Source organism: Mytilus californianus, unplaced genomic scaffold (assembly GCF_021869535.1).
Source record: "Mytilus californianus isolate M0D057914Y unplaced genomic scaffold, xbMytCali1.0.p SCAF_5, whole genome shotgun sequence".
NCBI lineage: Eukaryota > Metazoa > Mollusca > Bivalvia > Mytilida > Mytilidae > Mytilus > Mytilus californianus.
In genome coordinates, this window is record NW_026262701.1 from 73,120,713 (window position 1) to 73,147,085 (window position 26,373).

The 26,373-nt window shown below is 32.7% G+C and overlaps 1 protein-coding gene across 1 annotated transcript in view; it reads left to right on the top strand.

Moving 5' to 3' along the window:
• LOC127702759 (uncharacterized) overlaps nucleotides 1-26,112 on the top strand; it is a 79,773-nt gene extending 53,661 nt beyond the window's left edge. The window contains exons 54-75 of the mRNA XM_052207063.1: nucleotides 910-1,214; nucleotides 2,150-2,264; nucleotides 2,823-3,100; nucleotides 4,348-4,462; nucleotides 5,200-5,447; nucleotides 5,870-5,984; nucleotides 6,395-6,660; nucleotides 7,178-7,292; nucleotides 8,876-9,093; nucleotides 10,363-10,477; nucleotides 12,419-12,681; nucleotides 14,093-14,224; nucleotides 14,905-15,063; nucleotides 15,986-16,039; nucleotides 16,407-16,582; nucleotides 17,701-17,858; nucleotides 19,110-19,285; nucleotides 20,025-20,117; nucleotides 21,560-21,677; nucleotides 22,361-22,473; nucleotides 24,405-24,519; nucleotides 25,922-26,112. Coding sequence (XP_052063023.1) covers nucleotides 910-1,214; nucleotides 2,150-2,264; nucleotides 2,823-3,100; nucleotides 4,348-4,462; nucleotides 5,200-5,447; nucleotides 5,870-5,984; nucleotides 6,395-6,660; nucleotides 7,178-7,292; nucleotides 8,876-9,093; nucleotides 10,363-10,477; nucleotides 12,419-12,681; nucleotides 14,093-14,224; nucleotides 14,905-15,063; nucleotides 15,986-16,039; nucleotides 16,407-16,582; nucleotides 17,701-17,858; nucleotides 19,110-19,285; nucleotides 20,025-20,117; nucleotides 21,560-21,677; nucleotides 22,361-22,473; nucleotides 24,405-24,519; nucleotides 25,922-26,048 — 3,574 coding nt within the window. The 3' untranslated portion in view covers nucleotides 26,049-26,112. The remainder of the gene's footprint in view (nucleotides 1-909; nucleotides 1,215-2,149; nucleotides 2,265-2,822; nucleotides 3,101-4,347; nucleotides 4,463-5,199; nucleotides 5,448-5,869; nucleotides 5,985-6,394; nucleotides 6,661-7,177; nucleotides 7,293-8,875; nucleotides 9,094-10,362; nucleotides 10,478-12,418; nucleotides 12,682-14,092; nucleotides 14,225-14,904; nucleotides 15,064-15,985; nucleotides 16,040-16,406; nucleotides 16,583-17,700; nucleotides 17,859-19,109; nucleotides 19,286-20,024; nucleotides 20,118-21,559; nucleotides 21,678-22,360; nucleotides 22,474-24,404; nucleotides 24,520-25,921) is intronic.
• Nucleotides 26,113-26,373: the final 261 nt, after the last annotated feature.

Below are 26,373 nucleotides of genomic sequence, written 5' to 3' on the forward strand. Positions count from 1 at the left end.
GATTCAATTAGTTTATGTAAAAGATTTGAACTGATTTGGTCATTAAAGATGCCTAAATTCAAGCTTAAATATGAAAAATCTATCAAATAAGCCACAAAATGTTACTTTTCAGATGGTTTTTGGATAAAATGGAAGTGGCCACATTCGTGTTCAGTCTCAACCTTTTATATATGTTATGTATCATCATCAATATTTAAATGTTAAGACTGAACTCAAGTGCGGCCACTTCATTTTAGACAAAAACCGTCTAAAAATAAGCACAAATGCTAAAATTGTGAAGATTTCAGTGATTTTCCATGAATTAATTATGCTAGTACCTGATGCATGTGCAATGTAATGTAAAAAACAAGTCCATATTTATGTAACAAAAGTATTCTTCTTTCCAATAAATAGCTAAAATGTTATATTTTTAACAAATTTTTGAAATGCTATAATTTGGGGCCAAAAAGGAGTCTTACCGGGCCTACTCCTTTCTTATAGGCTTGCATGCAGAGTTTGTGAAAACCTTAAAGTTAGGTATCGAAAAAAAAACTAGATTTTTCCTTAATCCACAAGAATTGGTACTAACTAAATTAAATGAATTTACAGTAATTACAGAATTTTCTTCAGACTTTTTTTAGATTATTGATAATTTTATGAGAACTGTTTTGACTTATATACATCTTATCATATATATTTATGCTTCTTGTGAGGTAGTTATCTAGATATTTTTGAGTAGTTCAAATGCAATGTTGTTAAGTCTGAATGAAAACATAAAAGAAGGATAACAGATTTTATTATTGTGATTAATAGGTTTGTATTGCAGACTGTGGCAAAACCATGAAAATACAATTTTTTTTCTCAAAACATGAAAATTGGTATCCACAAAAATAAATGAATCCAAAGTATTTATTTGTTTATGATTTTTAGATGTAAAGTCTATAACCAAGTGCCAGCTGGATGTAAACTAAGCACAGATCCAAATGACCAGTGCTGTTTGGTCCCTAACTGTAACATCAACTTGTTCCCAAACACCCCCGGAACAGTTTTAGGAGGTACCACACCTAAAGGTTATACCCTCAATCCTCAATACAATACAGGTCCCTCTGGAACCGGGCCACAGTATATCTATCCAACACCTATCCAACCAGGGTCCTTTGTTGGTACAGGCGGAACTGGAGGACAGAATCCATTAATGCCAAACTCAGGAAACAGTTTCACTGGAAGCAGCAAAGGTATGCTTTATAAGAGTAAACGAAATAGTTACACAAACATCGACCGTGCATGACCCTCATGGGTAGTCAAGGTCGTTAAAAAATCCCCTCGTCGTTTACACATTCGTGAAGAATTGAGCACGAAAAAAGAACAGTAAAATTTGTCATGATTGAAGGTTTTATTTGGATTAAAGAGGTATCCAGGCTTTACAGTCATTCAAATTTTGAGAACGATCATCATACATAGACTTAGAAATCAACCAATCAAAATACTGGATTTGGTGTTTTGAGCACAAATTTTGTACTGAGTGAAGTTTATGACTGAAGGCCAAATTCCAGAGATTATGATGTTTAAGAATATTCATTATGAATTAAAAAGAGATGCTGGGTATATGCCAATGAGACAGCAACACAACAACACAAATAACCAAGTACATCTAGAGGTCAACATACAGTCTCAAATAATAGACAGGTATCTCTTAAGTAGGTCAAACTAAGTTGTCTATATATAAACAAAAAGATAGTGCCAAATGTAGTGTCCCCCTCCTCCTTCAACAGAAGCTTATATGGTCAATGTGTTGTGAAAACTAAATACTTTGAAAAACTGTACATGTGGAAAATATTGTGCGGGGTCATTTTTGCTAATGTACATTGCACAAACATAACCTCCTTACAAATTTTTTGATTAAATCAATAATTGAATGTCAAATGAGCAATTAGTGCTTTAGTTGCAAAGTTAACCCTTGCTCAAAAGGTTTTTGCATTGAAATTGTGAAAATATCCCTGCGTACAGTAAACATTTGACTTATATAAGAAATTGGTCCCTCCTGTTTCCCAATCCTTGATCCATCTCTAATATGTATTGTTTTGGAGTTTTAGATATGTAGTCCCTTCTGTTTTTCTTATCCTTGATCCAATTATAAAATAAGGCTATGACATATAATTTTGAATTCTAGATATGTGTATTTACAAGGGAGTTGCTTACCAACAAGGTGCAACTTGGGATGATGGTTGCTCATACCGATGTGAATGTTTTGATGCTTCTAGGAGACAGTATAGATGTACTGATAGGTAAGTGGACTTGTTACATTGATATTGGGGTATGTAAGTTTAAGTACAGAGAGTCATCAATTTAAATTCAGCTACTGTTAATTCAGAAATTGTTGTGAAGTTTTAATTATGGTGAATATTGTGATGAGATAGGTATTGCAAAAAATGATAAAAGCATTTAAAATTATGTTGGCATTATTTGTATGCTGTATTTTTGAAATTGCAATGATTAATCTCACATTTTTGTACATTATTTAACAATCACACAAATAAATGCATGCACAAATTTCTAAATTTACAGTAGCAATATGGCCACTCAGTCGGTCAAAGGTTTGGGCCTCCAAGGTTTTACATGATCAGTGTTTTGTAGTTAAATTACAGTTTAATTTAAGAACCCTGATTAATATCACTATTTATTCACACTTTTTATTTGCTTGTACCAAAAGTAAAAAACATAATTTTCATATATTTTTTTTTCTCTCAAGAAAACGGAAAAAAGACTAGCTAAATTATTTAAGATTTAACCAATTGACAATAATTTTTATTCTCACATGCTACATAGTTATTTTTAAATTCCAGATGTCCATCTTATCCATTCATGCCACCACAGTGTAAATTTGTCCAGGATCCTAAAGACCAGTGTTGCCAAATGGCCAGATGTGACTCCTTTTACACACCCGTGCCAAATCCTTCCAATACACCAACACCACAGCCAAACACACCCACATTCAAACCAAACACACAGCAACCACAGACAACAAACCAACAGATTGTCATCACACCAGGACAGAATACTGGACATGTTGGTACCAACAATTCACCAACACCAACCGGTAACACAATAACAGGACGTCCAGGTATTAGTCTGATTATTTATATTTTGTTAGAATTAAGGACTATGTTATATAGTTTTTGGAGTTTTTTTATGTTGAATAGATATTGACTATCATAGCTCTACAGCATTCGTAGGTTGAACATAATTTAATCAGGTTCAATTTTGTCTATATTATTTTTAATTGATTTATAATAAAGCTGTTGTTACGAAAGGGCCTTCGAAGGAATTAAGATCAGAATGTAAGATAAAGTTATATGCAACAACCTATTGTAACTGAGTATTTTATTTTTCTAACAGCAAGCTAAAGATTCTGTTAAGTTCAAAATAGAATAGACACCTACATGTAGCTTGCAAGAACATTGGTTAAAAACGTACAACTTATTAAGGGGGTACCCAACACCTTGACTAATATTAATTTGGCTCGTTTAATTTTCATAAAATTTTGACATAATGTTTACTTTGACCCTTTGACAAAAATATAAAAAGATCAAAAAATTTGAACCAACCACATTATCAGAAAAATTTCTTTGGTTATATAGCAGTTTGAAAAACACTAATTTTGTTCATTTAGAAGCTTAATATTTCCTTAACAATACAACGTAATTAAAACGTTTAGCTGATTTTTACAGAGTTATCTCCCTGTAGTGTTAGGTACCACCTTAAATATATAGTAATTTTATATACATTAAAAAAACATATGATGCTGATTTCCATTAATGCTATGCATGTTTCTGGGGAAATGTCCATGACAAAAGTTTGGAAAGGTAAAATTATAAAATAGAGAGCATTAAACCAAACAGACCTATTTAGAACAGTCAAAACCAAAAACCAAACAGACCTATTTAAAACAGTAAAAACCATAAAACCAAACAGACCTATTTAGAACAGTCAAAAACATTAAGATCATCATTGTCTAAGGCAGTTGAATCTTTAATTTTAGTACAATTAAATCAATTGGGATCTTCTGGATTTTATCACATTTAAGCCTAGGAAACACCAGTGCAAGGTTTGACAAACTAAACATTCAGGTCAAATGGGTCATTTGTTATAACAGACAATGTGTTGAGATTATTTTTTGTTAATACATGCTTTGTATGTTTCTGTTCTCCAAAACCAATTGATATTGGTCTGATTTTATTTGATAAGGTGAAAAAATGAAATTTAATCTAATTTTGAAATCATTAAAAGAAAGCTGATAGGTAAATTTTCAACAGCTACAAAAAGGTTTCCTACCGTCAATTGTATTAATGATTTGATATGCCTCAACAGGTTATTGTCTATACAAGAATCAGTTGTATGCTAGAGGACAGAGATGGCAGGATGGATGTAACTACAATTGTATCTGTCAAGATCCTGTAGGAAACCACTTTAGATGTACTGCCAGGTAAATGTTAATACTCTGGGTTCATTTATTTTACGTGGCTACCAATTTTCGTGAATTGAGGAAAATTATATTTTCGTGGATATTGGATTTCAGCGTTTTTCAAAGTTTTCATACAAGGCTATAAAAAATTTGTACTTGGTTTAACATTTAAATTCATTGTTTACCGTAACCCACGAAATCCACAACAATTGATATCCCATAAATTATAATAAATCCACAGTTCTCTTTGTTCGAGTAGGCTAGTAACTAGTACCTTGAAATTATAATACACATGCCTAAAAAGCTGGGTGTTTTCATATTTTTTAGCAGTGTGCTTTTGTGTTTTTGAAGCAGTATGTACCAAACATGTTTGATTCAATACATATGACATAAGTTTTTCTAAGAGCTATTGGAATGACTTTAAATTGGAGAGCCAAAGACAACTAAAATTATTGAGAGCAGAAAACAAAAAATGACCTGAAATAGAAAATTCTAAAAACTAAAAGGATTTGGTAAAATGTAGAAGGTAGTATCTCATATGCAGTTTGCCAATGACTTTGCTCATATGTCAGGACTGTAGAATGGGTATATTTGGACCATGTGCTAAGTCTTCATACAGCTCAACAAACTACTAATTTTCCCATAATATAGGTAATATATATATTTTGTTACTGGGTACTTTTGTATGTTAATGTAAGTCTACAAAATATTTACAAGCACTAGAGAAGAATGAAAACAATCTTAGTTATTTTTTCCAGATGTAAATTCTACTCCAGTATACCAAGCTTCTGTACACTGAAACAAGATCCTACCGACCAGTGCTGTATGACAGTCACATGTATGGCTAATGGACAACAGTTGACACCACTGATCCCTGATGGAAGACCCACTCCTTCACCAACTCTGTCACCTAGCATGATCAATGTTGTACCCCTAGGTACCCATTCTGTCGTCACAGGATCTGGTCTACCACCAGGACAGACACCCGGCATGACTGGAGGAAGAAGTAGGTTATCTTAAAATCCATGGATTATTTTGGACGAATTTTCTGATGGCAGTGGTGATCAAATTTTTTTTATATAAAATTAATTAAGTCATTGTAAAAAATTTTAAGCTGATCACAGAAACTTTGAGTTAACATTACCACATGTAATCATGTTAAAGTTTTTGTTTTAGGTAGTTTATGGTCATATCTGATTGAAACTTTGTTCACATGTTCATTATGAAGTGAACTTTTTAAAACATATGCAAAAATTAGGGATTTGACCCAGACTTTACGGTTCACTGAACTAGGAAATGTGATAGTGTGAGTGGGAATAGGTGTCCTATGGACACATATCCTTGTTCCTTGAGGACTTGGTTAACAGGTAAATGAGATTGGGAATTCATTTTGGTTATATCTATATCATATTTATTTTTATATTACAGGTGTGTGTTTGTACCACGGTAAAGTGCACAACCAGGGAGAGTCTTGGGATGATGGATGTAAATATGTCTGTACTTGTGAAGATGGAAGTACTGGAATGTACAAGTGTACATCAAAGTAAGTACAGATGGTTTGAGGGAAATATGTTTTTAACTTGAAAAGATCACGCATAAGAATGTACAAGTTAGTGACTGCCTATGAGCCAACCATTCAATCCACCAGGGTCCAAATGACATGGATATAAGCAATTATAGGTCACCGTACATGTTGCCTTCAACAATGAGCAAAACCCATACTGTATAGTAAACTATAAAAAGTTCAGACCTGAAAAAATATGCAACAATTCAAACGCAAAAACTGATTTATTACAATACAGTAAACAAGAAAAAAAAAGACAGACAGCAACCAACAACAATCACTGAATTACAAGGTCTTCTCAGTAAGTAAGTAAGTATTATAATTAGAATAGGACAATCAGCTTTTATGATAAAAAAACAAAAGTTATAGAATATATCTTATTTTTTCAGATGTCCATCCTATCCAGCTATACCATCCTACTGTTCCTATACCCAGGTACCAGGTCAATGTTGCCCTTCACTTCATTGTAACAGTCCAACCTTTGGTAACTACAACCCTATTCCTCAACTGATACCCACACCAAGACCAAATATTGCACCAACAGCAACCAACCCATACGTAATTGTACAACCTGGACAGCAATCGGTCACCAATGGTCAAGGTACAGTTGTCGTACCTGGTCAGGCTCTCACTTCTTTCAATGGAAATACAAACAGTAAGTAAATATTTTGAATTGTTTTAATACTGAAAAAGACATTTTTTATTACTTTCAAATGTTTATTTGTTTTTGTTTACTTTCAAAAGAAGTGGTTTCATGTTTGGGCATTCAATATTATGTAGGCCATTTCAGGTACAATCTACTGAAAATCCAGACATTTTTGTGATGATTTTATTATTTTACAAATTGCCACTTGATAACTAGGTTTTACAAAAATAAAATTTTGAATTTTGATAGCATTATTTGTAATCAGCGTTTCCTGTGGAAAATTTTACAAAAACAGTAATATGAAGTTGGAATTTTTGGTATTAGAATTATGCAAATACAATTATAAAGTTGAAACTATTTACAATGGAGGTAAATTTTGTATTCAAGAATTATGTAAATACAATTATAGAATTAAAATAAGTACCAAGGGAGGTAACTTTTGTATTTCAGATTTATTTAAATTCAAGCATAAAGTTAAAATATTTGCAAGAGTAAAGTGACAAGAAAGATAATTTTTATATTTCAGATTTATGTATCTACAAGGGTAAAGTGTACAACAAGGGAGACAAATGGGATGACGGCTGTGAATTCAGTTGCGAGTGTTTAGAAGGACAAAGTGGATTATATCAATGCAAAGCTAAGTGAGTAGAATGTTAAAAATACTTCTAATAAGGTACCGGTACTTGATGTTTTTCAACTAACAAATGTACAGATTTCAATAAAATATGAAAAATAAAAAAAATAAATAAAAACTTTTAATGTCAGTGTATTCACTTATCATTGATACTTTGTAATGAATGACATAAAGGCAAGAGTTGATTATGCAGCTGCAGTGCATGGTTTATTCATTCCATTTCTTGTATATCACAAACATAAATAAAAAATATATTATATATTTCTATGCACTTGAGAGGAATAGTGTTTCTGGAAATGAATTGAACAATCAGATTTCCCTTTCAAAATGTAAAAGAAAATGTAGGAGGTTAAAGAAAGCTTATTTCTCTGCATTTTGCCTTCCATTTAAAAAAAAAATCCACACTATTATTTTAAATTTACAAAATAATTTTTATCCTTGCCAGTTTATCCTTTTAAAATAAATGTTACAAATGGAATATTTATACAAGATATCCAAATATACTCAAAAAATACATTATTATACCCCACACAAATTTTTTGCGACGGGTATAATGTTTTTGACCCATCCGTCCGTCCGTCAGTCCTGTTTCTTGTCATCACAACTCCTCTCAAACCACACAACAGAATTTCATGAAACCTTTTCAGATAATAAGGACATACTATGTAGATGTGCATATCAACAGGAAATTACGATTCAATTTTTTTCCCAGGAGTTGCGCCCCTTTGAACTTATTTGCCCAATATACTACTGCAACCTTTTGTCATCGCAACTCCTCTGACACCACACCACAGAATTTCATGAAACTTTGTAGATAATAAGGACATACTATGTAGATGTGCATATTGACAGGAAATTACAATTCAATTTTTTTTCTAGGAGTTACGCCCCTTTGAACTTATTTGCTTCAATGTACTACTGCAACAATTTGTCATCGCAACTCCTCTGAAACCACACCACAGAATTTCATGAAACTTTGTAGATAATAAGGACATTCTATGTAGATGTGCATATCGACAGGAAATTACGATTCAATTTTTTTTCTAGGAGTTGCACCCCTTTGAACTTATTTACTTTAATGTACTACTGCAACAGTTTGTCATCGCAACTCCTCTGAAACCACACAACAGAATTTCATGAAACCTTTTTAGATAATAAGGACATACTATGTAGATGTGCATATCGACAGGAAATTACGATTCAATTTTTTTTCTAGGAGTTACGCCCCTTTGAACTTATTTGCTTCAATGTACTTCTGCAACAGTTTATCATCGCAACTCCTCTGAAACCACACACCAGAATTTCATGAAACTTTGTAGATAATAAGGACATACTATGTAGATGTGCATATTGACAGGAAATTATGATTAAATTTTTTTTTCTTACACTTATTTTATTTCTCCAATGACAATGTGGGGACGTGGGGTATGTGAGCGCGCTCACTAAGGTTCTTTAATTTCATCCTGCCTTTGCAAAAAAAAAAAAAGCCAGAATGAAATGTAACTAACTTATACAGAATGTTATAATGTCCATTATTATTTCATTATTTTGTAACACTATTTTGCAACACTTATTTTTCTCATCACACAGATGTCCAACCTACCCCAAGATGCCGTCTCAGTGCTACATGGTCAAACCCAATGGTGATTGTTGCTCCAAACCAATGTGTACAGGACCTGATGGAAGCCAAGTCAATCCTCTGTTACCAGGAAGTAAATACCCTGTTTATGGTAGCTATGGAGGAGGATACACTGGATTCAGACCAAACTATACCCCAGGCCAAAACATGGTCTCAGGAAGTAGAGCTAGTTAGTATGAACTCTTGTAGATAGTTGTCTCATTGGCAATCATACCACGTCTCCTTATTTTTATATATTATGATTCAAAAGTTTTGAACCTTTATAGAAATTCAGTTTATGTTCAGCTGGTCAGAAATGCTAAGTTTCATAAAAAATCAAAAAAATCAAATGTTATGATTATTTGTTTGGTCGTAAATGCTTAGTTTTAGTTTTTTGAAAGGGAATGATTCAATGTTAGGTCTGCAGCTTTATAATGTTGAGTTGTAGCGAGTAATATTTATACATCTGCCATGTATCCACTTCCCTGTTTGCTGATAGTTTGAAATTTCACAACACCATTGTACAATGAAAATTTTCTTCAAAGTTTTCTGGGCTTCTATTGAAAGGAATTATTTAGTATTTGGTCTGCAGCTTGGTTATGTTGAGTAAACAATTTTTACATCTGCCATGTAGCCACTTCCTGTTTGCCGAGTTTGAAATTTGATAACACTCATTGTTCAAGGAAAATTTTCGTCAAACTTTTCTTATCTCTTATTGAAAGATATGGTTTTAATGTTTGGTCTGCAGCTTGATGATGTTGAGTTGTATTAGATCTGCTGTGTAGCCACTTTCTGTTTGCCATTAGTCTGAAATTTTACAACACTCATTGTACAAGGAAAATTTTCGTCAAAATTTTCTTGGTATCAGTGAAAGGAAATGATCAGTTATGCTCCAGTATACATATAACCTCAATCAATTGCTTGCAGATACACATGTCCAGACCTGGTATTGGTCATGTTATCAACTTAAAATACTGAGTAAAATTGAGAATGGGAATGTGTCAAAGAGACTACAACCTGACCAAAGAGCAGACAACATTCCAAGGTCACCAATGGGTCTTGAACACAGCAAAAAATCCCTCACTCGGAAGCGGGGCTTCAGCTGGCCCCTAAACAAAAATGTGTACTAGTTCAGTGAAAATGGACGTCACACCAAACTCCGAAACATATAAAAGAACTAAAATTAAAAAAAACATACAAGACTAACAAAGGCCAGAGGCTTCTGACTAAAGGCAAGCGCAAAAATGCAGCGGGGTTAAACATGTTTTGTGAGATCTCAACCCTCCCCTATACCTCTAGCCAATGAGTGTCGTTTTTTTTTTAAAGTTACCAACACTTGAGCGTAATGTCAATTGCATTAATGTGTTCTTGTCCGATGAAATGCATGTAATATTTGCCACTAGACATTAATCACAATCCATCTTCATCAAGATATTTTAAAGTATTTTATGAATTACAGATGTATGTATATACAAAGGACATGTTTACCAACAGAACCAGAGATGGGAAGATGGATGTGACTTCACATGTGTGTGTACAGACTCCACCAAGGGACAATACAGATGTTCATCTAAGTAAGTATTCCATAGATTGTAAGAGTGTACAGACTCCACCAATGGACAATACAGATTTTCATCTAAGTAAGTATTCCATAGATTGTAAGAGTGTACAGACTCCACCAAGGGACAATACAGATGTTCATCTAAGTAAGTATTCCATAGATTGTAAGAGTGTACAGACTCCACCAAGGGACAATACAGATGTTCATCTAAGTAAGTATTCCATAGATTGTAAGTGTGTGTACAGACTCCACCCATGGACAATACAGATGTACATCTAAGTAAGTATTCCATAGATTGTAAGTGTGTGTACAGACTCCACCAATGGACAATACAGATGTTCATCTAAGTAAGTATTCCATGGATTGCAAGTGTGTGTACAGACTCCACCAAGGGACAATACAGATGTTCATCTAAGTAAGTATTCCATGGATTGTAAGTGTGTGTACAGACTCCACCAATGGACAATACAGATGTACATCTAAGTAAGTATTCCATAGATTGTAAGTGTGTACTGACTCCACCAAGGGACAATACAGATGTTCATCTAAGTAAGTATTCCATGGATTGTAAGTGTGTACAGACTCCACCAAGGGACAATACAGATGTACATGTAAGTAAGTATTCCATGGATTGTAAGTGTGTGTACAGACTCCACCAATGGACAATACAGATGTACATCTAAGTAAGTATTCCATATATTGTGTGTGTACAGACTCCACCAATGGACAATACATATGTACATCTAAGTAAGTATTCCATGGATTGTAAGTGTGTGTACAGACTCCACCAATGGACAATACAGATGTACATCTAAGTAAGTATTCCATAGATTGTAAGTGTGTGTACAGACTCCACCAATGGACAATACAGATGTACATCTAAGTAAGTATTCCATAGATTGTAAGTGTGTGTACAGACTCCACCAATGGACAATACAGATGTACATCTAAGTAAGTATTCCATGGATTGTAAGTGTGTGTACAGACTCCACCAATGGACAATACAGATGTACATCTAAGTAAGTACTCCATAGATTGTAAACAGTGGACAAAACAATTTAAAAAAGTTATCTACAAATTTGCCCTCTGCATTGCCTTGTCTTTCTTGAAACAAAAAATCAAAGTTAAGCTGAATATTTCATGTTGTGTAGCTAGCTGAGGATATGTTCCCTATTAATCTGTTCTGAACCTCCTTGAGAATGAGATATTATTTAGGAAATTATTAAGGTTGATATAGAATAAATGAGTTTAACCCTATGGAACAGAAATTTTATTTTAATGAATTCTTCAGGATTGTTTTTCATTGAAATGTCTAAAGTCCATCCAATTTAACACTGTTCGCTGCTCTATTTCAAAATAAAAAGCTTTTTAAGAGACTTTTTTGAATTGATAGTATATAAACAACGGATCAGAATAAGCAGCATGTAGATCAATGAACAATTGGAGGATAATAAATATGATTTCACAAAAAGTTGCATATAATAATATTTTACCAATTAATGCAATACTTCTCACTTCAAATTAATACATAGCAAACATTCTTGATTTGCAGTAAACTTGTCTAACCATGAGCAATTTATATAAGTGCAACTTCTCTGAAATGAGTTTTGATTAAACTTTAATCAATAGTATCATGTATGAAGATTTGCCTGATTTAAATTTGGTCCTTTTGTTTTAATGGGGTTAGTATGACTTTACACTCTTTTTGGGAACTTGTCATTTACTTTTTGTTAACAAACGGTAAGCCTGCTATTCTTTTAACTACTATGCTACTTCTATGGTAAGTTTTGCTACTTCTATGGTAAGTTTTATTGATCATCAGATTTGAATACACTTCCAAAAATGTTAAGAAATAATTGGAAGTAAATACTCTACAGGCAAGTCAAAATGATATTTATCATAATCTCCAAGTAATATCCATCATCAAATTTATTTATAAAATGTTTTTTTTTAGGTGTCCAACTTACAACGCACTTCCATCACAATGTAGAATGTATGATGTGCCCGGAGACTGTTGTAAGGAGGTCCGATGTGATATGAGCCAAGTACCACCAACACCAAAGGTCCCAACACCACAAACAAATACACCTGCTCCACATGTAGATCCTAACTGTTATGATGTACTTGATAACTGTAAGGCCTATGGAAAGCAAGCATGTAGCTCCCAATATGATACCTGGGCTAGGAAGAACTGTAACTTGTATTGTGGATTCTGTAGTAAGTTGTCATCTGACCTTCTGACGGGCTATGTTACTGTGGATTCATTTATATTCGTTGATACCAATTTTCGTGGATTTAAGATAAATTGTATTTTTGTGGATATTTGATTGCGTGATTTTAGAAAAATCTGCATACAAGCATATAGAAAATTATTACTCCATTTAACATTGAAAATTGGTTTTCCCGAATAATAATGATCCACAGTAGTAGGCAAATGTGGATCCAGGATTTTGAAAGTTTGAAAGGGGGGGGGGGGGAAGGGCTAAACGAGTTTGTTTGGAGTGGAACAGGTAAAAAGTCTGCATTAACCATAAATGTAGCTCTATAAGGTGGCCCTGCAGGCCTGCACCCTGGCCCCCCTAAATCCACCTCAGATAGATTTTATGGTATTATCCTGTGTCAATATATATAGAAACTACACAATTACCCCATTGATTATCAAATGTATCCTCTTGAGATGGTGAAATTTTCAAAATTTATAATGCAAGGATATCTAGAAAAATTTTATATCTGAAAATTTAACTTTTGAGAGTGGACAAAAATCATAAATAATAATTTAAAGGTGATTACCTTTGATTTCAAGTGATTTAATAAAAACTCTTGTGTTTAATATTCCAATGAATGCACAGGCAACAATTTAAACTACATATGGTTTATCAAACTGTTCAGAACCAGCAGAAAAAATAAGAGAAAAACAAACTTGCCATGGTGTAACCATTTTTTTTTATATATTTTTTGTCACATTGAAATCACACCATTTAAGGTCAAAAGAAAGACATACTTTTTTATTAAATCTCAATTTTTGGCAAAGCGTGCAATTTGAAAATGAAATGGGACATTGGGGAAATGCAAACATGGGAAAACAAAATGTTTTAAGAAGAATATAAATTTAAATTGATTGATGCGACAATACTGTTTACCATCCATCCCATGAAACCAAGACTAAAAGTATAATTGTTTACTAGAACAAATCCGTGACATCCATTACTGAATTAAAGTACCTATGCCTTATTTTTAGCCTGGATTTTTAGTATTCATATTGTCATCTGATAAAGTAATGCTGATTATAAGGTGCACAGTTTTCTCTGCTTTCAAAATCTTTGTTTGAACCGTCCTGGTGTTCTTAATACAACTGGAAACAATACAACTGGAAACTACATGTGACATATGCTATTGGTGTCGGTATCATTCGACCCAGAACTTGCTCATTATCGTTAATATTAATTACATGGAAAACAAAAGGCCTGGAATGGTGTAATTTTTAATCAACACTATTGTCCTGTATTAGTTATATTTAAAGTTGAATTTAGATTGGTCGTGTTTACGTCATGTCGGCTAACATATTGGACCTCGTTATTTTAGTGGTATAGATAATACATTCTTAACTGTAATTCTATATATATTCTAGATCCATCATTTACAAATGCTCCAAGAATATGTGCAGATAAACTTCCAAATTGTCCTGCTTTTGGAAAATCAGCTTGTCAAGGACAATACAAACCATGGGCAGAAGACAACTGTGCGCAATATTGTGGACTTTGTAAGTACTATTTAAGTCACAGATGTCAACTTTTTAAACCTCCAACATTGGAGATATCCCTTTGAAGAACATTTTATCCAGGGGGCTTATTTCTAGGGAGCTTTTGATAAAGAAAACAATGAAGATGGGTTGAATAAAGCAATAATTGCATAAAAAATTAGTTTTGATCAAGGTTGTTTAGAGATGAAAATTTATGTTGTTGAATAAACTCTCTGGTACCATACAAAACTGTGTCATGTGTATACAGTACATTTAAAATGATAGTGTCATTATACAAAACTGTGTCATGTGTATACAGTACATTTAAAATGATAGTGTGGTTATATAATTATCCTCAATAGATGTAAGAAGATGTGGTATGAGTGCCAATGAGACAACTCTCCATCCAAGTCAAAATTTATAAAAGTAAATCATTATAGGTCACAGTACGGTCTTCAACACAGAGCCTTGGCCAACTCCAGTCTTTATTGACAAGGATTGTCAGTTTTTATGTCAAAGGTCGTGGTTCTCTCTGGGCACTCCAACTTCCTCCATCAATAAAACTGACTGCCACAAAAAAGCCAATAGTGCTGAAAGTGGGTTTAAACACTAATCAATCAATACAATTATCATTAAAGAAGAAAGATTAAATTGTTCTATTTTTCAAAATAACGATAATTTAACATTATATTTTTCAACAGGTCCTGGAACTGGAACTGGAACTGGAACAGGTGGGAGTGGAACCACTGGCCAGTGTATTGATAAAATTACCAACTGTAATGAATTCGGACAGTATGCATGCAAACAACCATACCTCGCCTGGGCTCAGGAGAACTGCCCTAGATACTGCAACTTCTGTAGTAAGTTTGATGTAATGATAAATTGTGCATGTTGTATTATCCAGGAAAACTTAAATACTGTTGATTTATTAATATTTATGGGATACCAATTTTCCTGGATTTCATGGGTATAGGTAATCCACGAATTTAGATGTTCAACGAAATACAAATTATCTATAGGTTTGTATGCAGTTTTTGTCAAAATTATGAAATTGAATATCCACGAAAATACAATTTCCCTCAATCAAGGAAAATTGGTACCTACGAAAAATAAACGAATCCACAATATTTGTAAAGATAGATATTGGTCGATCTGATTAAAATACAGGTCCTGTGACCACGTTTCGCTTACAATGATCTGACCATGCTCTGTTCTACTCTCTGTTTTAAAGATCTTTTGGGATCCTCTTGTTTTATTGTAACGATACACACATTCAAAAAATTTGAAGGCAGGAATTGAAATGGCTGATGTTGTTTGATGTTATTTTTAACAGAATATAAAATTGATTGTTGTTAGAATTTTGTAATAATGTTGAATTTCTAAAGAAGACTCAGAGAACAGGAAAAACTATTGATAGATGCAAGACATAGAAACCAAACAAAAACTCTTTTGTATACTTTATTTAACTGAAATATGCTAATCTTGCATCAAAACCAAGTTTGACCTCAATATTAAACCAAGCTAAACATATATATTAATCCAAGCTAAACATATATATTAGTCCGACCTAAACATATATATTAAACCAAGCTAAACATATGTATTAAACCCAGCTAAACATATATATTAATCCAAGCTAAACATATATATTAACATAAAAAGCTTCTGTTCATATACATGTTGCTCAGATAGAATCTGGTTCCAGGTAGTTGAATTCTACCTGCTCAATAAAAATATGAATCTTAAAAAAAAATTGTATACTTCCTTTTGTGTCTTTCACAGATGGCACAGGTACTTTTGTAACATCTCAACCACATGTGGCACTCCCAGGTCAAGGTAAAACATTAAATTAACTTATTTGATTTATTGGAAGAGGAGGGAGGGCATTAACAAGTATTTTATCGTTTCAACTTTCATGGGTTATCTCCCATTTTCATGCATTCTCTCCAATTTTTCAAGAGTAATCTTTTATTTCAGTATGTGAATTACATTTACTAGCTGTAACAGACAAAAGGTAATGATTTAACAGTATAAATCATCTACTGTATTGACAAAATTAAATTTTGTATATTGAATATACCCATATATTAATAAGAAAATGTGGTATGATTGCCAATGAGACAACTATCCACCAAAGACCAAATGGCATAGATGTAAGCAACTAAAGGTCACAGTATTTCTATAATCTTATATATAATTACAGGCTGGATGATCATGATGAAGGGTGTGGCTGGTGTACCAGGTAATTTGTACCAGATATGGCAGAGCCCGGCCACAGTGAACCAGAATGTACCACAAGCCATGTATCTTACTGCTCAATATCCAGGACACTACAAACCAGACTTGGCTAATCACTGGTCACAACTCTGTATAGATAAGGTATGTTCCTTACTCCTCATTACTTTGAACGAATTTGTATTGTCCAATTTAGTTCTTTCCTATTTCGAACATTGTAGTCAATATTTTAAGCTCAACTGGCCTAAAAGGCCTGCTTTTTGCCATATCTTGCTGTTCTAATCTGTTCACCAATCTTTTATTGTAAATTTGTTAAAAATTGTCCAACTCTAAAACTAGTGGACCAAATCTTACCAAAGTTGAATGTTCCTTAGGGAATCTTATTTCAAATTTTTATCCAGACATTTGATCCATCATCGAACATGGCCGCTGTTGCTAAAAATAGAACATAGGAGTAAAATTCAGTTTTTAACTTGTATCTCTAAAATATAAAGCGATTAATGCAAAACTGATGGTTGTTCTTGATGGTCACTGGTCACGTTATGGAGGTAGCCATTCTTCAGCAGTGATTTAACATAAAATAATTCAATGCTCAAGGTTTCTGTCCTTATAGAATGGATTGTCTTTGGTAAGGGGATTACATAAGAGGGATATTATTGTACTTATTGAAATCATTGAATAAAGAAATTTCCTTCCTGCTTTGATAATTTCTATAATTTGATTACAGTAGATTTATGATATTTGTTGGGGTACTTATTTTCTTTTCTGTAAATGTTGACTACAAGTTCAATTGTGAAATAAAAATTCTTTTTCGACTTCTATGGAAAATCAAGTGTCCATAAAAATACAAGTTTTCCTAGATCCATGAAAATTTGAAACCACGAAATAAACGAATCTACAGTACTACAAATTTGAAATCATTTCATGGTTGATTGAACAATAATCAGAGCTCATGACAGTTTAACACAGAATGGTAGCTTTTAGAGGTTTTTTTTTATTTTTGATCATACAATTTAAGGCATTCAACTAAATATAAATAAAAGTGGAATGGGGGTATATTTTAATGGGACAACAAATTAATTAAAACAACCAAAGGACATTTGGAGGTCATGCAATCTTTGACATTACAAAGTATCTCTTCAATATGCTAAGCTCTAAATTGCAAAATTGTGTAATTTTTTATTTTTTTTTTGTTCGTCAAATTGAATTTAAAATGCATAAAATCATTTAAAAAAATGTAATTGTGTGCCATGGCTTTATAGGTGAAAGTTGCAATTTACAACAATGGGGTAGAGAAAGCCAACATTATATTTAACGCTGTTGGTGCTGACAAGAACAATTGGTTTGACAAGAGCAGAATCATCTCCTCTACATACACAGATATACAGAATGCTCCTACAGAATTCTTCAGCATGATTGGGTAAATATATTTATGCGAAAAATTAACGATTTCTTTTATGGTAATATGGACCAATGTCTTGCAAAAAAAGGGGGGGGGAGGGAGAGTGGGGGGGATGGGGTAGTAGGATGGTGTGAATAGACATTCTGAAAACTGTCCTTCCGCCCCTCTTGCTTGTTAACTCAAATCTGCAATTTAAAAAAATATCTTAAGCATTGTTGGGTAGTCATGGTCATTATTTTTCTTCTGTTCTTCATTTTCATTTGAGGCCCTGTATAATGGATAGCAATATGCCCTCATTATGACTCAGTGAAAAAGAAGCATGAAATGTAGATAGTTTTTACTGTTGTTTTATAAGATAGATGTTCCTTCAAATTGAAATAAATACATATAATATTTCTGTAAAGTTTATGTTATAATTATTTTTTACTGTAAATATTTTTAATACATTTATCCTATTTCTTTTCATTTTTATAAAATTGGTTTGGATTTTTTTACATTAAATAGTAAAAACAAACACAGGCATACCTGCCAACTTTTCAAAACTATAAGCACAAGAGGACCTAGAGCATGTTTTATACATGTCTAAAGTGTATATTTAATAAGATATACTATGATTTTTAAGGAGTATATATGTACTTAATGCCATTAAACTCATTTGAATAACTATTTTGAGGTATTGTTCATATACCGTAATGGAGGATTTGAATAGTCAGGCCAGCCTCTCTCATGGGGGATATCCCCTATAAATCGGCAAAAACATTATCATGAGGTACATTTTTTTGTACACATTTTGAAATACAGAATTTATAAACAGAAATTATGTGGATTTTTTCCACAGCCAGTATTGTAAGGTTTTACCAGATGTATTCAATGTAAACCGATTTTACTGTGACTTACACTGAGTATTAATGAAACAGAGCTACAACCAATTACAAGGGGTCATATGTTAGGCAAAACTTCTTAACCTACTCCATATGCCTTTGTTTTCTAATTGCATTTTTCATCCTTCCCTCATGTGCAGCTTTTTAGATCTTACCAACTGATGTTTTGGTTAACTGGTTCTTGTTTTAGAATTTGTCACTGGACATTAAACAAGAAATAGTCATATTTTAAGCAGATAACCCTTGAAGAAACAGATTACATTGGTGATAATTTATTTCTTTCTATTGAAAAAATCAACCTCAATCTCATGTTGCAGAATATTTATTTTTCAATATTTTTGAATATTCCCTTTCTCTCTTTACATTTTCTGTTTTCTATTTTCTTCAGAGATATGTCAAGTGGAAGACAATTTTACATGAGTAGCAGTTCCAACAATAAATGTAATTCTAATGGTTGGATGATGGTATCTACCCAGAATAATGGTTGTCCATATGAGACCAGTAGTGGTACAAAACCAGCGTTCTTATATGCTCCTGGTAATACCATGTCACACTGGAGTCAGAGTAAGAATTTTACTTTATATCAAGACCTGTTCTGTTTCTGAAGCTATTCCAGACAGGTTCCTACTTTTATATAGTCTGATAAATAAGATTAAAAATGGATTTATTTTTCATGATGACAGGTGTTAGCACAATCTAAATAATGATGGTGGTTAATAGATTGATTCTGAAATTCAACTTCCATTTTGTCAATTACATCTCGGCATTCTATTGTAGGTGAAGTCATGCATTTTTGCCATTTCTGCAAGTGAATGTATTGATCCAGTGAAGTGTTTCAGTAAAATAAGACAAACTTTTTTCAAGCGTTTACCAAATTAAGTTATCCATTTATCCACCAGTACAGGAAGGAAGGTTTTTCCTTATTTTTGTTGTTGACACAAATGAAGTCATCTGACCTTATAATTAAAAAAGAAAATTCTACAACATGATCATTTCAACAGACGCAAAATCTTATGGTTTACTGGTATTTCAATAAAGGCTAAGTTACATTTAATCATGATATTGAAATAAACAAAATGTTTAGAATTGTAGATTTCAAAATTGCATCATAGAATGTTTTACCTAAATTTATATGGCTTTTTTTTTCTACTCTTTCGTTAAATTTTCAAACACTTTTGATATAACTACATGTAAATGTATCTTTAACGAAATGGCCAAAATCTGCATTTTTCTGTTTTTTCCCTTAATATGAATATATAATATGCAATATATTTATAAGAGCTATTTTTAATTACTTTTACAGCCAGTGCAGGCAAAGGAGATGTGTTTGCCATCCTTGCCCATCAAGATTGTTCTATAAAATCTACACCACAACCCGGAGGAATTACTGGAACAAGTAAGTACATCATTAAGATTGTTCCATCAAATCTACACCACAACCCACAGGACTTATTGGAACAAGTAAGTACATCATTAAGATTGTTCCATCAAATCTACACCACAACCCACAGGACTTATTGGAACAAGTAAGTACATCATTAAGATTGTTCCATCAAATCTACACCACAACCCACAGGACTTATTGGAACAAGTAAGTACATCATTAAGATTGTTCCATCAAATCTACACCACAACCCACAGGACTTATTGGAATAAGTAAGTACATCATTAAGATTGTTCCATCAAATCTACACCACAACCCACAGGACTTATTGGAACAAGTAAGTACATCATTAAGATTGTTCCATCAAATCTACACCACAACCCACAGGACTTATTGGAATAAGTAAGTACATCATTAAGATTGTTCCATCAAATCTACACCACAACCCACAGGACTTATTGGAACAAGTAAGTACATCATTAAGATTGTTCCATCAAATCTACACCACAACCCACAGGACTTATTGGAATAAGTAAGTACATCATTAAGATTGTTCCATCAAATCTACACCACAACCCACAGGACTTATTGGAACAAGTAAGTACATCATTAAGATTGTTCCATCAAATCTACACCACAACCCGGAGGAATTACTGGAACAAGTAAGTACATCATTAAGATTGTTCCATCAAATCTACACCACAACCCACAGGACTTATTGGAATAAGTAAGTACATCATTAAGATTGTTCCATCAAATCTACACTACAACCCACAGGACTTATTGGAATAAGTAAGTACATCATTAAGATTGTTCCATCAAATCTACACCACAACCCACAGGACTTATTGGAATAAGTAAGTACATCATTAAGATTGTTCCATCAAATCTACACCACAACCCACAGGACTTATTGGAATAAGTAAGTACATCATTAAGATTGTTCCATCAAATCTACACTACAACCCACAGGACTTATTGGAATAAGTAAGTACATCATTAAAAGAATGCATGGCAGTTACATATTTCTTCTAAATGAACAAACAATTTTTTTTTTAATTATATTTTAGATCACAATAAAACGTCTGTATTCCTAAGATCTGAATTTATTTTCACAGCACACGTTAGATCATAAATACCTGGGAGTAAGTGAACATATGAAAATGAATTCTCAATTTAAAGGAATTATTGTTTAGAATCAAATCAAGATCAAATTGTTGCCATGAAAAATAAATATTGAAGGATACTGTAAAACATCTCATTTTGATGGATACTTTTTTTGTATTTAGCCCTTTCTAGCGGAATTCTCAGGGATTTATTTTCCAGATTTCAACTTTGATGATAGATTCTTTTAACAAAAGATGGAAGTTTGACATATACACAAAACCAATGTAAAGAACTCGCCTGTGACAATTAGTTGGCTTAAAATATATATTTGGCTCATTTTTTTTCAGCTACAGCCTGTATTTACAAACAAAATATATACAGACAAGGAGAGCACTGGGTAGATGGTTGTGATTATAACTGCACATGTGTTGACGAGAATGCTGGACGTTATGTCTGCAACAGTTTGTAAGTTTTTTCACATATTAATGTGATTAAAACTGTAATGTGTTGAAGAGCAGAATATGTGTTACATTTGTAGTAGTTTATAAGTTTTTTTGTACTGGTTCTTGTGATTATAGCTACATGTGTAGAGACGGCCAGACTGAACATCTGCAACAGCTTGTACATTTATTGTACTAGATAAATGTGATTATCACTGCACATGTGTTAACAGACTTATATATCTTTAACAGTTTGTTTATTGAAAAAAATGCACATGATTACATGAGATTATGTGTTATTGAGTAGGCAGAATATTGTCTTTAACAAATTTTAATGTGTAAACAGCCCCTTTTTTAAACTCCTAATTCTTAGACGATTAGACCTTTCTTATTCTTTGAAAGGGACCAGGAGCATTTTGTGCTATACTGTTACTGCCTACCATTAGATCCAACCCTAACTCAAAGCTTAGCCTCACTCTCAAGCCAAACCTAACCTTAACATTAATCTAACTCATTCCTGTCTGTTAACTGGAGCACAACACTTAAGTACTTGAACCCCTCAATAAAAAATGGGAAAAATTTATGACCACTTGAAATTTTGGAACTAGGATTAAGACAGTTTGTCTACTGAAAAGCTAGTTATTTTTTTTTTAAACCTTTATATAAAGAATAATGAGTGTTAATAAATGATATTTTATTTTTTTCCAGATGTCAAACATACAACAGTTTACCACCAGGTTGTACTTTAACCAAACCAGCAGGACAATGTTGTTCATTCCCAGACTGTGGTAACGGTATAATCACGAATGGACAGCTTACAGGTATACTTCAAAAATTAATATGACATTTAGAACCTTTCGAAATTTTGGGTCCTCAATGCTCTTCAACTTCATACTTTATTTGGTCTTTTTAACTTTTCTGATTCGAGCGTCACTGATGAGTCTTTTGTAGACGAATGGCGTGTCTGGCATACTAAATTTAAATTCTAGTATGTATGATGAGTTTAGTATTGTAAATATCTGAAGGCCAACAAGTTTCCTGTGTTCCAAGCTCTTTTCTGGATTCAACTTCATTAAAGGGATATTTAGTATATAGCAAATACAGTGTTAACTGTTTATTCATCTTCTGACAATCTGTTATCAAGAACTATTCTCTTTGTATAAAACTGGCCTTAAGTGGACATCAAGTCAATCGATCAGAATATACTCTTATGATTTTATTATTAACACTATGTTAATGAATAAAAGGAGATGTGGTATATACATCAATTGGACAACAACCCAGTAACCAAAAGCTAAAGACTTTTAGACAATACCATTCTGTTTTCAACAATAGACAGGTGTTTTTAAGCTCACCTTTCCAAAGGAAATGTGAGCTTTTGCCATCGCTTGGCATCCGTCGTCATCCTACGTCCGGTGTAAACTATTTCAAACATCTTCTCCTCTGAAACTACTAAACCAATTCCAACCAAACTTGAGCGGAATGATCCTTAGGGTATCTAGAATAAAGTTTGTGTTTTATTTTCTGTTTTGTCAAAATACATGGCCACCATGGCTAAAAATAAAACATAGGGGTAAAATGCAGTTTTTGGCTTATATCTCAAAAACTTAAGCATTTAGAGAAAATCTGACTGGGGTAAAAATGTTCATTAGGTCAAATTCTATCAGCCCTGAAATTTTCAGATGAATCTAACAACCCATTGTCCATTAATTGGTAATTTTAAGGAAATTTTGCACTGTTTGGTTATTATCTTGAATATTATTATAGATAAAGATAAACTGTAAACAGCAAAAATGTTCAGCAAAGTAAGATCTACAAATAAGTTTTTTTATGACCAAAATTGTCAATTGACCCCTTAAGGAGTTATTGTCCTTTAAAGACAATTTTTCACAATTTGTTCATCTAGTTTGCTTACTTTAAAAAATCTTCTCCTTTGAAACTGCTGAATCAATTTCAGCCAAACTTGGGCTGAATGAGTTTCAGAGTATCTAGTATAAATTTTGTATTTTATTTCCTTGTACGTCAAGAAACATAGCCACTATGGCTGAAATGGAACATAGGGGTAAAATGCATTTTTTGGCTTTTGAAGAAAATATGACAGCTACAAAGAACATTTAAATGGCATTTTTAAGCTACTCATTAATATATATTGAAAAGCAAAAATAATCATTGATGAAAGATTTAAGCAAAAAATTACAGGTGAGCGATTCAGGCTCTTGAGAGCCTCTTGTTTTTATATGTAGAGCTTTAAATCTTATTAAGTACAATTATTGTTAAATCGTTCAAGATAAATTTATTACTTTTCTCTTATCGACCTGATTTGTAAGTTTGTATTCTAATTCAAATGTAACCTTAGCCACCAATGTTTCATGAAACAAAAAGACTAACTAAAGAAAAAATGAAAGTAATTTTGCTTGTAGAAATTTAGGTAGCAGAGTTCAAACTTCCTTGGAGGATTATTTATTGTCTTCAGAAAACTATTAATTTAATGACTTTTAATTTGTATTTATGTATTTATGATGTGATAAAAGACTGATTGGGTTAATGTAATTATAGTATACATCACTTTGTTCTTTCAACGAAATTGTGAAAACAGTTTTGGGCATATGAACAAAAATGGTTGCAAGATTTGCCTTTAGAATTGTGTATTTCGTCTCTTAAGGAATCTTGTTTGAATCTGAACAAGACATATATAGAATGTCAGAAATGCTAGCAAGATTTGACTTTAGAATTGAATATTTTGTCTTTTTAGGAATGTGTGTGTATCAAAACCAGACATATAGAGAAGGTCAGAAATGGTCTGATGGATGTAAATATAACTGTGAATGTACAGATGGCACCCATGGTAGATATGTTTGTAAAGACAAGTAAGTATCATTATCCCAGTCATGAAATTTTTGGCACCTGAATATTGAATTATAATATGAGCTGCATCAGATAGAAATCATCCTTATGCAAATGAATATCAATAAATCTGTTAATTTATTTTGGGTTGAAAAAATTTCTACTGATAGTCTAACTGTTTGAAAATTGAGTTGTTATAAAGCACCCTACAAAACAGACCAAAATTTATCCTTTATTTCGTATTTGAATGTTCCAAAATCAATCAAAGTCTTATACATGTACATGTATACATACATACACTTGCATAAAGTCAATTTCTATCTGAAGCAGCTCATATGTATTATTCTATTTGAGATTGACTCTCACAGGGGAACTGACATTTAGTTTTTTTTTTATATGTTAGTTGGAGGTAACTGGATTTTATTGTAATTTTTCTGTTAAAGTGTGGTCTGTGCAAAAATAGGCGTCATATACCATTTCTACTTACGGTAAATGGCATACTGTTTATTATTCTCAGTATATTATAAAAGAGAAACCATAGTATATGATAAGCAGCTTTTTCTCAGTTTGTTGAGAGTACAAATGAATTATACATTTTCAAACGATGTATAAATCCCGAAGTGTTTAGTTATTTTACACAAATTTAACAAGATTTGGTATGATTGCCAATGAGACAACTCTCCACCGGAGACCAAGTGATGTAGAAGTTAGCAGCTAAAAGTCACAGTATGGCCTTCAATAATGAGCAAAACCCATACAGCATAGCAAGCTATAAAAGGCTCAAATGCAAAACAATTCAAACCAGAAAACAGTTTTTTTTTAATTGTATTTCAAAGATATTGCTTGGGTTAGGGCCACAAAGTAGACTGTTATTTCAACAGTAATTTGACTATGACTGTTTGCCCATAATAGAGTCAAAATACTCAAAAATAATACATATTGTAGACAGATATGTTGCATTAGAAATATTTGTATGGTAAAATACTGTGGATTCATTTTTTTTCATGCTTTAAGAAAAAATTGGATTTACATTGATACTTGATATAGGGCTATTCCATTAAAATGTATGTGGGAGGGTAGGAAGGGACTTTCAAAATATCCCTACAACCAAGAACCATTTTTTTGATAATTTTGCATAATGGTAATAGACGAATACTGAAAAAAGACCCATGACCCACATTCAATAATTAGACTTCCCTTCCTACCCTCCCACATTCATTTTAATGGAATAGCCCTCAGTGGTTTTACCGAATTCTGCATACAAACCTTTAGAAAATTTGTAATTTGTAAAACACTTACTGTAAATTCCTGGTAAACCTTTACGCACAAGTTCTATGAAAATTGGTACCTCACAAATGATAATAATTCCACAGTATAAGTAGCTGATTGAAGCATAAACTAAATCATTATCATCTTATTTTACAGATGTTATACATGGAATTTACCAAATGTATGTACATTAGATCCACCAGCGGCAGGATTCTGTTGTTCTACGCCTAAATGTCCAGACTATGTACAAATAACATACCCACAAGGATATGTCAAACAATAGTGTAGTGTTACCACATAGAACCTTAACTTATTAGAACAATTCATTAAATCCCATTGTTATCATTTTCTTTTGTTTTGTTTTATTTTAAGTTGCCTTTATTTACTCTGTACAATGGAGGAGAAATAAAATCATATCTGTAATACCAGTATTACTGTAAATTCAGAAATTATTGCCTGCATTTATTATTGTGATTTTTGAAGAATGGACACAAATGTGAGATTGATTACAGAGGCGGATTTAGAGGGTTTTTCAGGGGGCCCGGGCCCCCCCCCTTTTTTGGGAAAAAATTTGGTTGATTATATTGGGAATCACTGAAGCATGACTG